General features: G+C 38.8%; 1 protein-coding gene, 1 long non-coding RNA gene, 1 other non-coding gene and 1 pseudogene across 3 annotated transcripts; all 4 read left to right on the plus strand.

The window, feature by feature from the left end:
* Positions 1 to 242: 242 nt before the first annotated feature.
* LOC147867928 (pentatricopeptide repeat-containing protein At2g33680-like) lies at positions 243 to 4,205 on the plus strand (annotated as a pseudogene).
* LOC147867929 (U2 spliceosomal RNA) lies at positions 3,968 to 4,165 on the plus strand. The gene has a single exon (XR_015529420.1). It is a non-coding gene; the product is annotated as a U2 spliceosomal RNA (small nuclear RNA).
* An 812-nt stretch (positions 4,206 to 5,017) lies between the features above and the next one.
* LOC147867930 (uncharacterized) lies at positions 5,018 to 12,709 on the plus strand. Its single transcript, XM_087315843.1, has 12 exons — positions 5,018 to 5,357; positions 5,460 to 5,508; positions 5,610 to 5,777; positions 6,330 to 6,445; positions 6,549 to 6,618; positions 6,698 to 6,788; positions 7,044 to 7,113; positions 8,466 to 8,561; positions 8,645 to 8,744; positions 9,042 to 9,143; positions 12,287 to 12,378; positions 12,452 to 12,709. The coding sequence occupies exons 1-12, from the start codon at positions 5,106 to 5,108 to the stop codon at positions 12,575 to 12,577; spliced, it is 1,332 nt and encodes a 443-aa protein (XP_087171969.1). The 5' UTR covers positions 5,018 to 5,105; the 3' UTR covers positions 12,578 to 12,709.
* On the plus strand, positions 9,718 to 12,280 carry LOC147867931 (uncharacterized). The gene is made up of 2 exons (XR_015529394.1): positions 9,718 to 10,433; positions 10,541 to 12,280. It is a non-coding gene; the product is annotated as an uncharacterized LOC147867931 (long non-coding RNA).
* Positions 12,710 to 13,903: the final 1,194 nt, after the last annotated feature.

The following is a 13,903-nucleotide window of genomic DNA, read 5'->3' on the forward strand; positions in this document are numbered from 1 at the left end:
CCGATTAACAGGTGGGTGTTTAAAGTTTAAACTTAGATTGAAATTATTTTGAGAATTAGTGAGTTGTGGGGGGGGGGGGTTAGTTTTAGGGTTTCTGTAAAACTTTAGGGGCATGTTTGTAAATTTGGATGATTAATGCGTACGTGGACACACACACTACACGTTTGCCGGCGACTGGGCGACACAATCTGAGGCGGAGTTTCCCGGGGAAATGTCGCAGGATTCCGGCGGAGATGCACAGTAGCGGATGGGTAGCAGTGAGCACAACGAGGAGGCCCTTGCCTGCCCCTGTCTTGATCCTACCTTGTCTCCATCCCGGTGCCAATTCTTGCAGGAAAGGTGCATTTAGATTCCTGAAACCTCATCATCAGTATGCCTCCCCTCATCCCCTCCATAATTCTATGCATCCCAGCTCTAGCTATGACTTTGTGTCTCTCCTCAAATCGTGTGCTGCGAACAGGGATCTTAACAGGGGCCTTAATATATACGCTGAGATTTGCAGAATCCATACCTTCCAAGATGATGTTTTTATCGGGACTGCACTCGTTGACTTGTATTCCAAATGCGGCTTTCTTGTTCTGGCTCAAGAAGTGTTTGATAATCTTCCAGTCAGGAATGTGGTCACATGGAATGCATTGTTAACAGGATGTGTTGACACTGGTTGTGCTGAGGAAGCACTGGATTACTTTGAAGAGATGCATGTAGAAGGTATCCTCCCAAATTCTATAACGTTTGTTTGCATATTAAAGGCTTGTGGTAGCAGTGGAGCCGCAAGCAGGGGTCAGAAAATACACACTGAGGTTGAATTGTGGGGTTCACTCCAAATGAACATTTATGTTGGAGGCGCACTGGTTGACATGTATGCAAAGAATGGGTGGCTTATAGACGGGCGCCATGTATTTGATAAGCAGCGATGTATCCGGGATGTAGTCTCCTGGACTGCCTTAATATCAGGATATGTACGACATGGGCACAATGAAGAAGCACTCAAATTGTTTGAAGACATGAAGCTTCAAGATGTCCATCCAAATGCTTTCACCATGGTTCACGGCTTGAAAGCTTGTGGAAGCACAGGGGATGCAGTGAAAGGCCAACAAATGCACTCAGAAATTCAACAGAGAGGTTTAGAAGAGAGTAATGCTATTATTGGAAGTGCCTTAATTCATATGTATGCAAAATGTGGCTTGCTTGGAGAAGCTGTGCAAATGTTTGAGAAACTTCGGCTTAGAGATTCAGTTTCTTGGACTTCATTAATCCATGGCTTTGTTAGTGATGGGCAAAGTGAAACAGCACTAATGTATTTTGAACATATGCAATATGAGGGCGTGCATGCAGATGCCAACACATTTCTTTGCATTTTGAAAGCATGTGGACGTATGGGAGCTATCGAAAAGATCATTGATATACATTCGGAGATTGAAAAAAAGGGTTGGTTGCAAACCGATATTTCTATTGGCAACTCCTTGGTGGATGCATATGTCAGATGTGGTTGTCTTTCCAAAGCACAGGAAATATTTGACAAGCTTCACAGCCGAGATATCATCTCATGGAATACATTACTGGCAGGGTATGCTGAACAAGGCCATGGAGAAGAAGTGCTGAAGTATCTAGATAAAATGCTACTAGAATATGTCGCTCCAGATGATATCACTTTTATTTGTGCATTGAAAGCTTGCGGCAGCATGCATGCCATCAATATTGGCCAAGATGTGCATGCTGAAATTGAACGGAAAGGTCTTTTCGAGGGGAACATTTCCATTGGTAACTCTTTGATTGACATGTATGCCAAATGTGGATTTGTTAGAAAAGCTCGAGATGTGTTTGACAGACTTCTTGTCCATGACATAATCTCATGGAATGCCTTAATTGGAGGATATGTTGCACGGGATGATGGGCAATCTGGACTCAACTGTTGTGAGCAAATGCAACTGGAAGGTATCTGTCCAGATGAGATCACAATTGTTAACATCCTAGGAGCATGTGGAGCTGTAGCAGCTCTACGGAAGGGGCAACAAATTCATGCTGCAATTGAAATAAGTAGACTGCTACATGGAGACCTCACAATTGGCAGCAGTTTGGTTGATATGTATACCAATTGTGGATGCACGGAGATAGCACAAGCTGTGTTTGATCAGTTTTCATCTCATGATGTTGTGTTTTGGAATGTATTAATCTTGGGATTCACAAGATACGGACTCAATGAGAAAGCCCTCACATATTTTGATCAGATGCATTTAGAGGATGTCCTCCCAGACATGGTAACTTTTCTGTCCTGTTTGAAAGCTTGTGGAAGCTTACATAACATACAAAAAGGTCGGGAAATTCATGCTGACATAGAAAGAAAGGGTTTACTGGGAAAAGATGTTGCATGCAGCCTAGTTAATCTGTATGCAGAGTGTGGCTCACTTTTAGAAGCACAACAAGTGTTCAATAAGCTGCATGTCCAAGACGTGAACTCCTGGAATGCGTTAATCACGGGATATGTGGAATCTGAACATGGTGAGGAAGCACTCGTAAGCTTTGAACAGATGCAGCTTGAAGGTGTTAGTCCTGACTATACCACTGTAGTTTCTACGCTGAAAGCTTGTAGTAGCATACAAGCCACAGAGAAAGGTTGTGAAATACATGCTGAGGTGGAAAGGAAGGGGCTGCAAAACGAAAACCTCTTTATTGCCAGTTGCTTGATTGAAATGTATGCTAAATTTGGCTTGATGTCAAGATCGCGCCATGTTTTTGATGCACTTATATCTCGAGATGTAGTTTTATGGAACACACTTATCACAGGATATGCTGAGCTTGGAGATGGGGGAGAAGCATTGAAGTGTATCAAAGAAATGAAGCTTCAGGGTCTCTCCCCTAATTCTGTCACATACATTTCTACGTTGAAAGCATGTGGTGCTATAGGAGCTCTGGACATGGGTCAAGAAATACATTCTGAAATTGAAAGAAAGAATTTACTTGGCACAGATGTTATCAGAAATACTTTGGTTGATATGTATGCCAAGTGTGGATCCCTTGCTGAAGCCCAGCAATTGTTGAAGAATCTTCCAGCTCATGATATAATTGCCTGGAATTCACTTATTGCTGGATATGCTCAGCTTGGAGAAGTTGACAATGTAGTCCATACGTTTGACTTGTTGCTATGCAAGGGTCTAAAACCTGATTCAGTTACTTTTGTCATTCTTCTAACTGCATGCAGTCATCTGGGCCTAGTGAATAAGAGTGAGCATTACTATGAGTGGATGATTAAGGGGTATGGTCTTGCACCAAGATTTGAACATCACAGCTGCATGATAGACGTTCTTGGCCGAACAGGTCAATTAGAGAAGGCTACAACATTGATCAGGAGACTGCAGTGCAGTCCTGACCTTGTTATATGCCGTACAATTTTGGGTGCTTGTAAAAAATGGGGACACTTAGAACTGGGAAAGAAGATTTTTGAACGTGCTGTGCAACTTGATGAATAACAAGATGCCTTCGCATACTTCTTCATGTCTCAAATCCATGCAAGTGCCAAGATGCTTGGCGCTTATGCTGGTTTTATAATCCGCAGGAAGCAACAGGCAAGAACAGATAGCAGTAAGTAATTGAGTAGAAAACTGAATGATTTCCATGGCCACACAAGCATTGCTCAATATGCAAATAAACCTAAGATGGCCACTTCAGTGCTTGCAGCAAGGGCTAAATGGATAAGAATTTCATATCTCAATTTTGGGTTCACATAAGACATGCTAAATTAGAAGCATTCTTTTGTGATAATGCCAAATTTGTCGAAACTTATAGTGATGAAAAACCTTAAACAACAGATGTCTCTGGAAGCAAAAGCTGAAGAGGAAACCCTGTCAACAAATTAATTTCGAGATAGCCAATGTCTTAGAAGAGAGACGGAAGTGGATAGACATATCCCACTCGAGGAGGCATGTGGGTTGTGGCATATAAGATGGGATGCAGGCACACCTGTCAATTCATAACTTTCTTGGTGTTTTGGCTATGATCAAGTGTAGTATCTGTTCTTATCAGTTTAATATCTGATACATGGTGTATAATGACACATGATATTAACCTAATTTCTTTCATGGAGGCAGCTCACACTAAAGGTGGCTTGCTGTCGGGAGCTGTGTGTGTCATCTCAGTCTTGCATTGACACTGAGATCACACAGGTGGCCAATGACAATCAACATTATCAAGTGATGAGGAGAGTATACAATATGCAAGAATGTGCATGCAACAAAAGAATTGGTTGAAGTAGACCCTTTTGGGGTCCACCGACGGACATTATTGTCATTATTAAACGGGTTGGGTTGGATGATATGCCTCATTTCCAGCGTCCATGGGTTGATCACACCATTCTTGGGTATCCCCTCCCAAGGTGTGGTAGTGCACCTCCCAACGTGTATTGACAAGGAACTCCAACTCCACACACCGCAAAGACAATGAAAGAATTACATATTACATACTCACCTTGACATAATAAACTCTACCCACCAACATGCAGGTTGTATGTTGTGACAAGACAGTTGCACTAACGGCTTTTCCGGAAACTAAATGCAAGGAGGAAGATAGAAATGGGAAGAAGAAACGTGGGCTGGGGACAAGCGAACCAAAATGAACTGACCACGATTAAGAAAACCACTCAAAATATGAGAACCACTCCCTTATACACAGAACATATTAAAGTGCTAGCTAGAGTGGAGGATGAGGAGATGAAAATGGATGCGTATTCTAACATTTCTCCGAGTTTTTTAGATGATTTACTGATAGAATTGCTGAACTATATGAATAAATATGCATTCTTTTTGTCCAAATTAAATGATATACTCAAGATTATAGAAATCACAAGTACCATATAAGGGAATTCCCGAACTAGCTATCCAAAATCGGAAGGGAGAACATTGCATCGATGCCAAAGTAGCTATTTCAATATGAAGTGAAGTTTGTATCAATTTGCCATCAGAATGAACTTTGGCGGTGGCTTTTTCCCAGATTTAGGTCCCTGTCCTATACATATTGATATAACATATATACATATGTACATACACACATATCTGGCCCAGGCTAGGCTATAAGCTGGTTTATCCTGCCTCTGCCTCTGTTGAACAGCGGCCATGGCAACCTTCCCCACACTCTCCCCCTTCTTCATTCCACGACCTGCACCTGCCCTTACCTCCTCCGCACTACATCGTCATCAGATGCTCATGGTGCAATATCCTCAAAAGGAAGAGAAAGAAGGACCACCACTGACTGTTATAACATCATCATCAACAAGAACAAGAAGCGCCAGCATCAGTAGCAGCTCACAGCTAGTATCGCTCGTGACTGGACGCTGGTTGAAGCTCATCTGTGGGGCAAGCTTCGAGGTAAATAAACGAAAAATATTTAACATTGCCAATCCGACACCAGGGCAGGCCGACGTGTTTCATCTACTAGTAATAATGACAAGAATTGTTGTATACCTGCAGGATGTGGCACATGTGCGGAATTTATCTCTGGTATACACACTGGCTGGAGGTTAGGTCTTCCTTCTTCTTTCAACAGCCCTTATCAGAAAACTTAATATTAAGTCATCATATGATAAACCTGACCTCCTGCATATAATATATGATCATCAGTGGACTGCATTGATTGTGCTGCGGATCCCTCGATAGTAGCGGCTGTAAGAGAGGGCATTGATTCGGCTCTTAATATATCTGGTGATGTCAAACATGCAGTTCCTTTGCATATCCCGTGGGTCATGGTCAGCATCAATGACGACACAGACCTCCATTTTCGTAAAGCTGGTTAGTGTTACTTCTTTTCTCTTTCTGGATAAAATGGTCAAGAAAAATCTCAATATTAGACAACAATATCAGATTGATATGTGTATCCCTGCTAGAAAATCTGAGTGACAACCAGGACTCTGTGAACTCTGGGGAGTGCTAAGCTCCAAGGGTCCTAAGATCTAGGTTTGCATAGAGTATATGAGTTCTCTCTCCCTGCCTTTTCTCATGAATCCCAATTCAAAATCCCCTTTAACAATTCACATTATATATTTGGAGACTCGAGAGTATGTATGAGCACAGTGAAACCTCAATTTATAAGGCATCTTTATCCACATGTCTGTTCAGGACATAAACTTAAATGTATGTTCATCCATGTAGTTTAGTAAACTACAAGGGATTGGTTATAGGAAATCCCCTTAATTCTGTGTCATGTTACCAATATGATATAGCAAGTATATATACAGGCTACCTGACCTGTAATTTGATGCTCCATTGTTTTTAGCTTTCACTTTAAAAAAATGATTAAAGATGAATTTAACTGATCAAAATGGTATGCTGTATTTTCTCCAGAATTTGTTGCCAGTAAATGTCCTTCAAATTGTTCACGGCCGTGTGAACGTGTATGCCCAGCATCTGCAATTTGGTTCAACACCACTCAAAATCAAATATCTTATAATAATTCTTTAGTATGGAGAAGTTGCACATTCTTACTCTTTACTCGAGATAGGTTTTTATTCATCACAATATTTCATGCCATTGTATCTGTTGCTTTTATATTGTTGTCCATAGGGTGGAGTATTGTCTGATCGATGCTATGGCTGTGGAAGATGTATTCCAGTTTGTCCATTTGGTCTTATTGGTACCTTTTTTCCTTATATTAAATATCGATTAATGTATGTAGTGCCATACATTTGATCTTACTGGCAGTGTTATACTAGGTGCGAATTCTTATGTGAGAGATCCTGAAGCTGCCTCGCAATTATTTGAATCAAAGGATGTTGATGCAGTGGAAATACATACTACTGCCAGGTTTGCACGTATTTTCCTTTCTTTGACTTTCTATTAATATGAAAATGAAATGAATGAAGTATGAATCGTACAACCCATTATAAGATCATGCATGGCATAAATACTATCTGTCATTATTTTTTGGATAACTGATGAATTCATAATGTCTTTTTTCTTTCAGTGGAAAATATCTCCAGTTAAAGTTCCCTGTTTTTCTTCTCCAATTGCTGTTGTCCGTTTATTCTAAGTCGTTTTTATTTCTTTCTTCTGGAGCAGGAATCTAGAATCCTTCAAGAAATTGTGGGAAAGGATCCATGTTTCAGCCCAATCCCTCAAACTCATTGCTGTATGAAGACTTTTTCTTTCTGAATAGAGTAAAAAAAGAATCAATAGGCAACATTATATAGAATGGGGCTACAGTAAATGCTGTTGTATGGTGTGGTTGTTCAAAAACGTTTTATGGTGAAATACATCTTAGATTTAACACATTATTTCTAGTATATTTAAACCTGAAGAATAAGCTGAAGACATAGTACTGGTAATGTATTATGAATATGCAAATGATAAATTGGAATAGAGTGGCTTCGTATCAGTGTGATGGTTGTATACTGCTTTTCATTTATAGGATAGAAAACAACAAACTTCTGAGTCCGAAAGTCAGGGGGAAAGGCCATTCAGAGAATCATAATCTAGGTTACTATTTGGAAGGAGGATGTTCTTTTGGTACCACTGTCTGTGTGCTTTTATTAGAATGTGATTTTAGCACACTTGAACCAGTTTGCACTGGTCAAGTGACTCGAATATGCTGTCAAGAGAGTTACAATGTGAAATATCCTTTATAAATGTACAACTGGAGAATTGTCATACCTTCATACCCAACACTGTTTAGAAAATTCCTTATATTATTCTCATTCTTTGATTAGATGAGAAGATAACCTAATGCAATGTTCATCATGAAACCAACATGAACACCTTTACAGGGAGGTGATTAAGCATACTTAATTGCCATTAGCTTTTATACAATTAATAATCATTGAAATTAATGTGTGAGAAGAGAGCTAGAATTTAAAAACTTGATACAATGCACTGATTGGCCCCAAAGCTTGGTGTCACCATTGGCATTTTATTATTAATCCAACCAGAATTAAATATTACAAGAACAGTGTTTCAGCAAGCACAACTAAGTCCATGGGAACATCCTGGATATTTTCCTAGATGAATAGGTAATGTTGATCCCATAGGTCTTATTCATTATCTTTTTGTGCTGATTTTAATCTGACATATAAGTCAGCAACTCTAGTTTATTTGTACCTGACAGGTACAGGTATCATTATTTTCAGAATACTGTAACTGCATGTGATTATCATACGATTTCTTTTTTTTGTGTTTTTTGTAGTTCATTAATCATGTAACACGCACAATCAAGCCAGTTCTAGTTAGACCTGGCAGCACTCCTTTTCCCCTCAAAATAAAGAATAGAAAATCACCAGTTTGCATTTTGGGTATATTCGTAGTTATTGTCAATAAATCAATTTTGAAGTGTTGAAATCTTTAAATGTTCATTAACATGAAATGATTACCTCTTGAAAAATACAAATGTTCAGAAAAACAAATACAAGGATAGCTATGCTTATTACCAGTAGGAATCTATTATGTAAGTATGTGACTATTATAATAATACTTTCACCATGTACTCAGATAAGTCTGCCTGATATTGGGGATGATATGATTCCAACAATGTGGGATTTATATAGGACAATGAGACCTGAATTAAGCTCCCTGAATATCTGGCAGGTGACTTGCGTCTATGCTCATTTATATTTTTAAAGTTGCGTACATATTGTTGAGGATTTGCTTACATTAAGGCTTCCTGTTAGTTAGATGGGCGCCCCATGAGTGGTGATATTGGAGCTGGTGCTACGAAAGCTGCTGTTTCTCTTGCTAGGAGGATTGCTGCATGTTCGAATCGACCTCCTGGTAAATTCAGTTCAAAGTATTGAAATTTCAGTTTGTATAAAACGTGCCCAAAACATTAATCCAAAAATACATTATGTTGCAGCAGATGTCAATTTCTGTAGACTGTATGCCATAGTAACAGAGGATATACATTTTTGGATGCTCAAGATATGATGTTATCCTATTATTTATTCATCTGTTTATATACCAGGATAAAAGCTTGAAAGCCAATGCTCATCTGTTTTGTTTTCTTGAATGAACTATGTAAAGACTGTGTCATTATGGGATCAACTAAGGGGTGAAACTCTACAATTGCAGGTTTCTTACAACTTGCAGGAGGAACAAATGCGCATACAGTACATGCAATGAGAACACATGGATTTTGCGAAGAGACTCTTGGCAATTTACCTTTCTCACAAGGTTTTCTCCTTGAATCAAATTAACATCTTGCTTGCGTTTTATGATTTATGGTTCCACATTCAGAGTTCTCTTGCTGTCATATATCTATTGCTCAAAATGTCAATGCTGAAAATACACTAAACCTGGTGTCAGAGGTAAAGTTTAGTTGAAATGTTGTTACAGCCCCTGATTCCCAGAATCTGTTCTCTGTTTTCAGAATCTGCATCTTGCCACAAGATTCGCATCCCTTAGATGGATATATGGAAAACGTTCATTGATGGACATTTATGTGATTGTGCTAGATTTCTTCTATATGGTCTACTTTAGGCCTTCGTGCTTGCAATTGCATTTTTATTTTTTTAGGGGATTACAAGTCAGTCACTATAATGCTGTAACAAAAATGGTCCTGAGGTGACAGACGCTAAGAGCTTGAGGGGTCAATGTATAGCCATATGACCTAGGAACGACAGAGCTGTCCACATTCAATTTATGCTACATTTTCATGGCTAAGTTGGGCAAGGCCAACAATCATCCATACATGGTGATGGCTATATAGGGTACTGCAAGTGAGGTATCTAGGACCTCCAACTAGAGAAAAAAATTAGGCTTTTGAGATACACGTGGTGTTCAATTCAACTAATTAAGACGCATGCGAAGAAAACATTAAAAACATTTGATGGCTAGGAAACTCTGGTTTTGGCTGGATGAAATAAAAAAGAGTGGTTCGACAATTGATTTTCGCTGAAACCTGGTTATCTTGGATTTTCTTTTGGTAGCAATAACGGGTCCACACTGTTTTATGAAAATTGTGGCAGCGACTACAGAAGCAATAGCTGCATAATCAAAGAGTTTTGCATATTTACAGTTCTTTGTATCACTTTAGATTCAGAAAAAGAAAACGAATGATTTTGGAGCTGATTTGTATGCTGGTTCTATCTGGTAGAAAAAGGTAGCAATCAGAACATTGGATACAGGAAAACTGATTTATCTGATATTTGCATAGACAAAGTTAGAGCCAATCATGGGAGTTTAGACGACAATATTGTGAGTTCTCAAGAGATGGAGACCTTAACTTGACTTGAAACTTCAATGTTAAAAAACATGACACGATCTTCCTTCTTTGATACTTTATGGGATCTGCAAATGAGCAAACCATTTTGAATGGTCTAGACAGATATCCACCAAGTTGTGGCTTTACTTACTTTCTGCGCAGCCATACTGGTACCATGGTGGATTATATTCCATTCTCCAACACACCAATACCTGGTGTACACGAGTTCTCAGAGGTCACCCAGACCCATTGTTGTAGCAGTGAGTCATCCACACTCATCCTTCAAAGTGGACTTTTTACTACATTAATAGTCTGCCTCAACAGAATACATTGCATTATCTGATGTATACTTCCTTCTGGGTGACAGATGGGGAGTACACAGGAGAGATTTAGAAACTCTTCCTTGTGGAGGATCCCCAGTGATCTCTGGTTGAGTTGACGCAGATGTTAAGTAAGACTCTACATTTAACTGCGACCACAGTGTTTCTATGTGCTAATTGGATAAGGAGACCATATTCAGATATTATGAATCAGAACAACCTGTGCGATAGATGAGAGCCCAACCTTGGAGAGAAATAGTCCCAGGCCTCACTACATACAGCCAGTCATGCATTGTCTTTCATCATCTCATTTATAAAAGGCCTTTCCTCCTCAGTTGGAGAAAGATATGTACCAGTTGTCTATGCATCTAGATAACAGGGAGACATGGTAACTCATCTAGGAGAACTCTCCATTTCCATCTACACCTCCCTGGATATATGGAGGCAATACGCAATGTACTAGAGCAGCCACGTTTACCGGAGTAACATCCATCAACGATGTTTCTCCACTGCAGTTAAGGTGAAGGAGGCTATTGACAGACAACACAGGAAAGGTGCAACATCATGATAGTATAACTGCATTATCTTATACATGCATGAGATATGATTGCGGAGTAATTGTCCTTGATGTTCAATAGAGCAATGTGTGAAAGCTTTCTTGAGACTTGGGGGTACCACCACAATGGTGATTAATCTCATATCAGGATACCTTTCTTCTCGCTCTGTTAGGTTGTTTGCATCCATGTGTTGACGATGAGAGGTGCAGATCAGCTGAACGTGGGGGGTCTTTGAACCAAGGGACAGTCAGGATTCAGGCGATTTTCTAGTTCGAATCAGATATTCACTCCAAACTACCATCAAGGAGGAATGATCCCATAACAAATAGATTTACTGTTGCTGTGGATTTTCGCAAAGTTACACTGCATATGGCAATATTCATTAGAGGGTTACAGCATTTGGGAGCTTCTTGAGAACTCAAACAGGGAATCGCGTCATTTTATCATAAAATGGGAGTTGTGGATATTCAATAGTCTTGTTACCCCTACAATTCTTTATGCCATGCATACTTGTGGTACTCGTTATGACATCATTCTAGATCTAAGGACACTACTGCTGCCTCTTTAGGGAGGAAATTGAACCACTTTTCTGATCAATACTGTTTTTCCAAAGAGCCAAAGATTTACAATCTCTATAGTAAATGGTAAACAGAAGGAACGGGTCACTCTTATGCAGAAGGCCATGTCAAGAGACCTCAGAACAAGCATATTTAGTGCACCTTGTAGAGGGATACTCCTTCACCAAGCAATTGATTTTTTGCTGGAGAATACACACATTCTATGAGGGATATTTGTTGACCGAGCAGTCCATTTGGCTCTCCAAGTGCTCAAGGATATGTGCATTATGACATAGAAAACATACTGTGCACTGAAATACAGAATACCATTGCCGAGATTAAGCATGATCTCCCAAGTCTTACTCACGTTTTGCATCTCTTAGATACATATTTATTTTGTACGTTGTATCCTACACATTCTTGAACTGTGTTTCCTATATCATTGTACATATGGAATACCTAGTTAAGTTAGAATTTAATATTTTTGTTTACCAGACTATTAAGATCCTCATGATTCAGATAGCTATTGTCCTCATCTTACTGGTCTATAGAAATTTGAAGATATGTGTGCAAATTTAGACTAATCACCAAGTTACATACACATTGATAAACATGTGTTGAGATATTTCAACCAGTAACAAGCTATTGGAATGTGGATGCCCTTTTTTGCATGTGAAAGAAATCGAGCTGACCACTAATGAAAAGATAAAGAGGGAGAAAATCAATTGTGCTCCCATTGCTGGGATTGCATATGGTGGCTATGCTCGGAAGGTATACTAAATTTTAGATCATTTTCACATTAATTGTAAACTAATGTTTTCATTAAAATGTTATGCATATGCAGATTGTGTGCCAAGTTCTAGAGAAAATGAGTGTGGGTGATGATGTAAAGTTGGAGAATCATCCCTTACTCTTAACAGAAGCCTTGCATCGAGCAAGGAACTTGGTCAAGCAATTGAAAATGAACTAGAACAATCTTTAGGGTAAAGTCTGTCATCCCAGAGAAATGAAATAGCAAAAATGCCGGCAAAAACATACGAGTTAAAAAGATAATGTAATCACAATCAAGTTCCTGTCAAATCAATTTGCAAAATGACGGTCATCCGTATGTTGAAATTGTTATAATGTTATTTAACATGAGGATCAATTATGTTTACCTAGAACATCAATAGATTGTTTAGTTCTACAATAGATCAGTGATATAATTAAGCCCCTTTTATATTTGACCTGATAACATTTATACCCCTTACATTTCTGGATGTGGTAAAACAAATTGGACCTGTTAACAGGGAATGCAAAGTTAAATATACTTCAATGAGTTAATTTGGTGCCATTTAACTAGGCAATCAATTGTAGCTATTAATAGGAGGCATTGGAGCTAGCAGTAACTTTTACTCCTACTTGAATTGGCAACTCCTTTATAGAATTCAATTATGGATCAATGCAAGATTTAGGCATTAAGGAGTCAATTAATTTGTTACTTCATCATTGATCATTGATGGTGATTGCTTGCTCACTTGGATAGTTAGTCATATGCAATAAAGCCACTATTTGTTTCTCTATTTGTCTCTAGGATGAGTTTTAGATTCCATACACCCAAAAATTTGCTTATATGTTGATCCAAAGATAAATTCAAGGTATCCTTGAAATTGTATTGAAATGATGGTACTAGCATACATGTATTTTCATTGGGGTGTGTTTGCTCTTGCTACTTCAAATAAATCTCATATGGCTCTTAAGACCACCCTCAAGTGTGTAAACCTTGTACCAAACAGTCTTTAGCCTTCATAATTGATTAAAGTGTGTTTGGTACTTGGTACTTGAATAAGCAAATAAGCTACACTCTTAGTTTTCAAGTTAAAAAGCATAGCCTAGAATTATTCGTTTACTTACTTGAGCCATCTCATAAGGAGGTATCATTACATGGTATAGTTATTTTTCTTAGTGAAACTCTAGGATGATGTTGTTTCTTTATTCCTTTTCTTTAATAGCTTCGTAAAGCTTTACACATAGAAAATGGATCAATTGATGACAAAAAACTTGGTTGGAGAATATCCAAAGTAGATATGAGCAAGCAATTATTGAATATGAACTAAAGGATAACTTAGAGGGGGAATGTGTGTGTGTGTGTGTGTGTGTGTGTGTGTGTGTGTGTGTGTGTTATCTTGTTCATAGGTCAAATAACATGGCTTAAGGCCTAAAGTGTATTTGATTAGAGAGAGAGAAGAAGAAGAGAGCATAGAAATGAGTGCACCATGAAGACACTAGCAATCCCAATAGTAGATAGTAGTGCATG

Source organism: Azolla caroliniana, unplaced genomic scaffold, assembly GCF_043228905.1.
Source record: "Azolla caroliniana isolate FFs.n. ecotype wild unplaced genomic scaffold, voAzoCaro1.0.p SCAF_2, whole genome shotgun sequence".
NCBI classification, from domain to species: domain Eukaryota; kingdom Viridiplantae; phylum Streptophyta; class Polypodiopsida; order Salviniales; family Salviniaceae; genus Azolla; species Azolla caroliniana.